The following is a 7500-nucleotide window of genomic DNA, read 5'->3' as shown; positions in this document are numbered from 1 at the left end:
GAAAAATTTTGGAGGGTGGCACTGAATCACCTTCAACAAGTTTTCTAACTTTGAAAATACCTAATTTTATATCCTCCTGCTGTTTTATTGCTGGAAGATAAAATCAATTCCTGATTACGTATTTTTGTTGTCACATTAACCCATTACAATGTGGTGAAAGCGTATTATTAGCTGTAGTAAAATTTTGTTACAGTAAAATTCTCCCTGCTAGAAAGCTGGACTTCTGAATCAAATATTGTTGTTTTGGCTATTCAGAGTTAACCTTATCTATGTTTATTTCTATAATTTGGAGGAAAGCAAACAATTGGCATTTAGCTTGGAACAAAAGGTTTCCTTCTAGTGTACCCAATATGAGGTGCTATGACATGTTAAGTATGATTTTGGTTATTATTACTGCTAAATTCATTTTAAAATTTATTTTTGAACGACTGAAATACATTTACCCTCGGTCTTAATAAATTTTGCTCTATGGACCACTTGAATGGCGATTTTAACAACTTAATTTTGAAAAAAAATGCGAAAATCTGAACATTTTCTGTTAGATGCGGGACCCCGCGGAAACAGTGTGTAACTATTTAGTTGGAAGAGAAACCATTTGGAAATTTAGTGGTATCTTTTTTGTTCCACTTTTTAAAGATAAACGCATGAATTGAAATCAAGATGGTAATCCATTAGCTGGTAAGCTCCACAAACGAATTTCCACTCGAACATTAGCAACCGAGACTCGCGTTGACCTTGAAAATTTTAAAGAAATTTCCCTCGTAGCAATGTTGGCTTAAAAGAGAATCTCGCTGGCATAGAAACGCACCAGGCTGGAAACGCACTATGCAGTCAACATTCGTCCGTTTTACTGGCCTGAAAAAGGGTCTTTTTTGTCGACAGAGATCTAATAAACACCGAATGGCAGCCATGTTTGATTTGAGGTATTGAAGTCACATGACAAGGCCTCGACCAATCAGACATTTTTCGCCAGTGAACGTCAGCCATGCCTTAATTTTCTTGAGTATGCGCAATAGCAATAGTAGGGATCGTCCTTAACAAACCAAAACGTATTAAAATCATCATAACAGACCCCTGTTGAAAAAATCGTGAACACTATCTACAAACTGAATGAAATGTGTTGAATATCCTTTAAAATACACAAGCTACAAAGCTGCACTGAAAAAAACTCATGAGGTGTGGGTGGGAGGGGCAGGTCTGGCAATGGCGAATGGCCAAAAACCATCAGACCTGAAGACCCCCCACACACTGGACCCCGTTCTCCCAGCTGTGTGTGAGAAAAATATTTTCGGCCTTATTCGTTCCTCAGCCAGCAGAAAAACTCACTTCTTTGCTCTCTGCGCATGCGGTATTAAGCCTGATTAGCGACGCAAGCAGAAGCCCTAGCATAACAACGCTGATTTCACCGTGAAACCGAGGTTGACGCAAGCACAAGCTCATGGATCAAAAATTTTCCTTTTTCGTGTGTTTGCGCTTATGCTTGTGTTCGTTTTCATTTCCAAGCTGCTGTTAGTGTAGGTTTCGAAGTGAGTCTTGGTGCTCAACTATTGTAAGGGAAATGAGTTTGATTTGCATAAGAATACGCAACTCATTTACATTTGAATGGTGGTGCACCAGGACTCGTTTTGAAACTGAGACATGCACCAACTCGGAAATGGGTTATTCGCCCTTGTCACACGGCGGCCATATTGTCCCGGGAGATCAAAAAAGCTTTGTTTTACCACGCCAAGCCTCGCAGTGGAAACCATGGAGGTGAGGCTTGCCGTGGGTGCTTGTTATCGATTCTTGCAAGTATGTGTGTGGTAACCTGACTAACGTTATATGTCCTTTTTTGGATGCGTCAGTATTGAATGCTTCAAGCTCGATTTAATTTGATTTGAACTGCGTTAAGTTGATTTCAGGTCTCCTCAATTATTAAAGCATTGAGCCTTTGTTAAAGGGGTATTAGAGCCCGATAAGTTCTCTCAAATACCAACAACAATCGTTATACAGCGAGCGCTGGAGAGAAGCACGCGAGGCCATGAAAGAGGTGGTGGTCTCGCGAGTTAGCCTCGCGTGTCCTATGGGTTTTTCTTTTCCCAATCTTCTCGCTTCAATTTATCGTTCTCTCCAGACCTTGTGAATCAAACATCGCGATCGTGTTCGACCTCCAACTAGGCTCCGCCTCGATATGAAGTTAAATACCCGAATGCACCGTAACTAGCAAGACGGTAAACTACTAATAAGTTATTGTATTGTTTTCGTTTGAAATAGCGAGTATTTTTTTCTATTTACTTCAGTTGGAGAACAGGAACGTCCAACTTCGATACATTTAAGTTACGGCGGTATCACAGACTGAGTTAGAGCTGTATTAGAGAGGTTTAGCAAATTTTTCGTGTGCAAGAAATGTCAAACGACAGCATAGTTAATGTTCTGTGACGGTAGGCAGCTGCTTGTCGAAAAAGCTGAAAATTCCCTCATTTTAACTTGCTTTCCTCTTTGGTGAATTGTCCCAAAACCTATAGCTAACAGCAACAAAATTAATTAGAACCAAACAAGATTCTTTGATGTCAACTAACGAAATGATATATGAAATGAATCACATGTAGAACGGCGGATATGAAATCAAGTGATGCTATGATCCTCACAGTTATGAACGCAATTTTAGCAATTGCGTAGAGAAGCCTGAAAAATTCAGGACTTCAACAGGGTTTGAACCCGTGACCTCGTGATGCCAGTGCGACGCTCCAACCAACTGAGCCATGAAGCCACTGATGTTGGGCGCTGGTCATGTGTGGGCAAAACGCAAGTTTCATCCCGAAGTTTCCCGTTTGCCTTAAACGCGACTCTAGACCTCTCTATTTTTACCCTAAGGTTCACTAGTACGATCCGAAACTTCTTTAAAAACTCGTCTATAGAATAGCTTAGTCTCTAGAAATGCCGTGAAAAAGATCTAGTATAGGTGTTGTGTACTCCAGGTTGTGAAACTTTTCTGGGGATTAAAAGATCCCTGTAAAATGTATAGATACTTTTCTTGTTATTGAATTCAAGTTTTGGCAGTCTTACTCCTAACTGACTCTTCACTTCTTTATCAGAGCCAAAGTGAAGTTATTTACATCACACAACAACATGACAAACTACGCGACTGTGTGGGCATCCAGGACCAACATGGAGCAAAGGCGAGGCCGTGCAGGCAGAGTGAGACCAGGGTTTGCTTTTCATCTTTGCAGCCGAACACGAGCATCCAGGTTAGCTTGGGCCTAAAGTAACCTTTGGATCTAACCGCTTGATTCATCGAGATTTGAACCACATAATTCATGCAGGACCTAGAATCAGGAAAGCGATTTACAACGAAACCCAACATTTAGAAAATCTTTATTTCGCAACGTTTCGGAGTGGTTAGGACTGAAACCATTTTTTTGGGAAGCATAAGCTATTTCGACCGCGTCGACAGCGGCAGAAAACAAGGAGTGTAAAACAGTGGCTATGCACGTGCAATGTTCATACAGTACACGCGCGATGTTACGTCAAGTTTTTGCCGTTTTCTTCCGAAAACGGGGACAACTATTCTTAGAGATATTTTCATAGAGTTATGTCGTAGAGTTAGAGTTAAGTTTCCAAAATCCTGAATTCAAGATTTTGGAATTCAAGATTTTGGCAGTCCAAAATCCTGAATTCTGGATTTTGGCAGTCCAAAATCTTGAATTCAGGATTTTTGAAGTCGTTAACTCTAACTCTAAGTCATAACTCTACTGAAATAACTCTATTGATAGTTAACCACCCGAAAACTACTTGAAATGACCAAATTCGAGGTTATGTGGAGCACGTGAGAACTGGTAAATAGCTTTTTCAATTCTCTCCCTAATATCCCACACCGTTTCCCACTTTATATATATATTTTTTCGGTATTAGTTGCCACACAATGATTACAATAAGGTGAAGTTATATTTTCAGATGGTATTCTCTTTCCAGCACAGGAATAAAAGAACAAAGAAGAATTGGGAATGCGGACTAGAAAGCCAGTGGGTAAAATTTGGCCCTTGAGGGAATCTGTCTGAAAATCGAGGGAAGTTCTTTCCAGTTTTGAAAAAGTTGTAAATGGTTTGAACCCAGCAGTCATACTATAATTGATCGCCGTCCGGGTAAGTGTAGGCCTGAGAAGTACTGTCTAGGACGACTTTGATTGACTGTCGTTTCGACAACCTGAGTAGAAGTCATCTTCATAGTAAAGTGATTTGTGTAACGTCAGAAGATGGTGTTAACACTCTGGCCCTGGTTGCCCAAAGCATGGTTAGCGCTAACCAGCGTTAAATGCCATGAACACTTGAAGGTTTTGATACCTCTTAACCATCGGTTAGCGCCAACCAGGCTTCGAGCAACCGGCTGCTGGTCTTTGATGTGATTGGTCAACAAAGTTGGGACGTCACGACTTAGTTGACCAACTAACATTCATCAAGGTTGAAGCAAGTTCTATAAAGCTCTGGACGTAATTTTTTTGTGAAAAACCGCTGTCCAAGTTAGTTTTCGTTTAAATAACGACGACTTTGATTAAGAATCCAAAAAGAAAAGCAAAGAGATTAGAATCAAAGGAAGTCCACAACCAGCTTGGCTGCCGTTCGGAGAGTATGCATATCACCTGAACATAGAGCTGTAATAATTTTTGGAAGCTTGTTTAATTGATCTGATTAATTTTGAAACATTTGCAGACTTGCTGAGCACGCCACCCCGGAAATTCTGCGCACACCCTTTCACGAACTGGCTCTCACTATCAAGCTTCTCAAACTTGGAGACATCGGAGAATTTTTGAACAAAGCCATCGAGCCTCCTCCTTTGGACGCTGTAGCTGAATCTGTGGCGCTTTTGAAAGGTTCGTGCTTCCCGGAAGAGTTGGCGAATTTACTTGAACGGCGATGCCCAGCAGCACCAATACATTTGAATGTCGTAAGACTATATTTACGAGATGCTTTAAGTTTATTGCGAGACCACTGGTGAATTTGGCCCCCAATCTTCGAAAAAAAACTGACATATCTCTGTCGTGAGTGAAGATAAAAAGGAAATCAGGGATGGCGCAGTGGTGAGAGCACTCGTCTCCCACCAAATATTATGTGGCCCGGGTTCGATTCCCACACTCGGCGTCATATGTGGGTTGAGTTTGTTGGTTCTCTATTGTGCACCGCGAGGTTTTTCTCTGGGTACTCCAGTTTTTCCCTCTCCTCAAAAACCAACATGAGGTTTGATTTGATTTGCGTTAATTGGTTAATTTCAATTTTCAGTGCCCCCAATTAGTGCTCCAGCGATAGAAGATTAGACACTTAATGAAGTTTCTTTCTTTCTGTCTTTCGATTTAGCAAAATGATGCAAAAGTATTTTGATTCGAATAGATTTGATGCTAAATTTCATCTTAATTCCGGCAACTCATATGATAGTCGTAGACCAACCGCATTCTATTTGATTAGTAGAATAAGTTGATAATTGTCATTGTGGTTTGTACAGATATGGAGGCTTTGGACAGAAACATGAATCGAACACCACTTGGGTATATCTTGGCCAAACTGCCAGTTGAACCGCGCCTTGGAAAGATGATCATCCTGGGATGCATTTTTCAGTGAGTGTTTTCTTGAAAAAGTTCTTGTTAAGCCGGCGAATACCACAAGTTTATGAAGGTCTGCAGGTTTTTAAATTGATCTTCGGTTTCTCGTTCGTTAGTTGTGGAGATGCGATGTGCACCATAGCTGCCAGCACCAGTTTTCCTGAACCGTTCGAGACACCAACTGACCGAAAGAGACTGGGTTAGGTGCATAAGAAGTTCTCTGGGACACGTCATAGTGATCACATTGCGTTGCTGAGCGCATACCAAGCATGGGAGGATGCAAGGTAAATTGTGTTGTTAACGTTGTGTCTCTCAAATGCAAGCTGTGATTGGCTAATTTAGCGGGCCGTATTGAACATTACGACCCGCTCAAATTTTTTTTGGTAAGTTTTTCAAATTGTTGATGTGAAATAAACTTGTGAAACTCTTCGAATCTTGCAAGCATTTATTTCAAAAAGCCAGTAAGATTTATTCGTTTTCAAAATTTTACGCAAGCCAATCATTTTTGGCAACTAAACGTTCGTCTTGACTTCAAATATTTTCCTTTCCCGCGCGCCTTATTACCTCAGATATAATAAATATCTTACTGTCCTCGTTTCCTTGTTGCGTACTGTAAGTGACGGATCCTCGTTAGATCCGTTTGGGCCATAAATCAACGGAAAACTTACAGTACGGACCTTGAAATCGGTTACTTAGTGAAGGGATTTACGATGGCCGAGTCAGCTCCACACTTGTCTGTGCCCTATCTCATGATTTGCACCAAAGAAACGCACTTGCTTTTCTTTTAACTTTCACCATTTATACAGATCCATCTCAATTAACCCTTTTTTTAAATCTTTTTATGGGTTGTTGAAAGTTGCAGATCAGGCCTGTGGTTATGGTTAGTGCTAACCTAAGGGTTTTAGTACCTCTTAACCATCGGTTAGCGCTAACCAGGCTTCGAGCAACCGTCCCCAGTGAGATTTAGAAAATTAATCTCGTTTTTCCAGTTGTCTTTTAATCAGGAAAAAAAACGAAATCTGAATAAGAGTTATCATCATGGAGAAGGGTTTAAGCAGGGAGCAGGGATCGTTGAACTTTTCAACCATCCTAAATCTATTCGTTTCTAGGTGTAGCTATACTTCGATCGCTTAGAGGTCACCCTTTTGTGTTGGTAGAAAAGGTAGTGCCCAAATCCTGCAATCTGCTTAGGTTTCATACTGACTATTTAGGTCAACAACGGAAAGTCTTTGATTTGGACTTCAACATAACTAATTTGATACTATAGTGTGAAGTGAAGAGTAGTGTAACCGTGTGTTCTTCTATTCGCTTCTCGCTATGCTCCTCGTATACGCAGTTGCCTCGGGTCGCCATCCCCGTTGGCCCACCAAGACGAAAGCAACTTTGTAAGGGAAACTGGTTTATTAAAACCATGTGTGCTTGACCAAAAACAAGTGTTAGTGTTTTCAGTGTGCGTGACATGGGTTGTTTTTACCTGATTCAGAAACGCGATCAGTTTATGACCTTTAAACCAGAAATGGCCCAGAGCAGGAAAAGTGATCAGAGGATAGGCTACCTGTAGCCTGTTGTCGTTAAATAGGCAACAGTTGGGTCAGTTGTTGTAACCTCTGTCTCTCTGAAGTTTACTTCTATCGTTAGCTCCTTGAGCAAAAGCGGTGCAACGCTCTCACCCAAAAAATACACGATTAACTTGTAAAATTTGTTTATTGTCTATTCAGGTCGGAAGAGAATGAGTCTGCAGAGATTTACTTTTGTGAAAATCATCAGTTAAATTTATCAACTCTGCGCATGACATCTGAGGCTAAGGTATGATAACACTGCGGCTGCTGCCACTGTAATACTGAGCCATTTACGACGGTCAGAACGAGGCTATTTTCATGACTATCGGGGATGAAAGGACAGAAACTATGGGCCTTAGCTTTTTTACGCAT

General features: G+C 40.9%; 1 protein-coding gene across 1 annotated transcript in view; it reads left to right on the top strand.

The window, feature by feature from the left end:
* Positions 1 to 1777: 1777 nt before the first annotated feature.
* Positions 1778 to 7500, top strand: part of LOC137990976 (ATP-dependent RNA helicase A protein-like) — a 13130-nt gene continuing 7407 nt past the window's right edge. The window contains exons 1-6 of the mRNA XM_068836097.1: positions 1778 to 1791; positions 3075 to 3227; positions 4686 to 4846; positions 5473 to 5584; positions 5686 to 5853; positions 7288 to 7375. Coding sequence (XP_068692198.1) covers positions 7358 to 7375 — 18 coding nt within the window. The 5' untranslated portion in view covers positions 1778 to 1791; positions 3075 to 3227; positions 4686 to 4846; ... (1 more) ...; positions 5686 to 5853; positions 7288 to 7357. The remainder of the gene's footprint in view (positions 1792 to 3074; positions 3228 to 4685; positions 4847 to 5472; positions 5585 to 5685; positions 5854 to 7287; positions 7376 to 7500) is intronic.

Source organism: Montipora foliosa, chromosome 2, assembly GCF_036669935.1.
Source record: "Montipora foliosa isolate CH-2021 chromosome 2, ASM3666993v2, whole genome shotgun sequence".
NCBI lineage: Eukaryota > Metazoa > Cnidaria > Anthozoa > Scleractinia > Acroporidae > Montipora > Montipora foliosa.
Note: the sequence above shows the minus strand (reverse complement) of the source record. Positions and strands in the feature narration are given on the sequence as shown.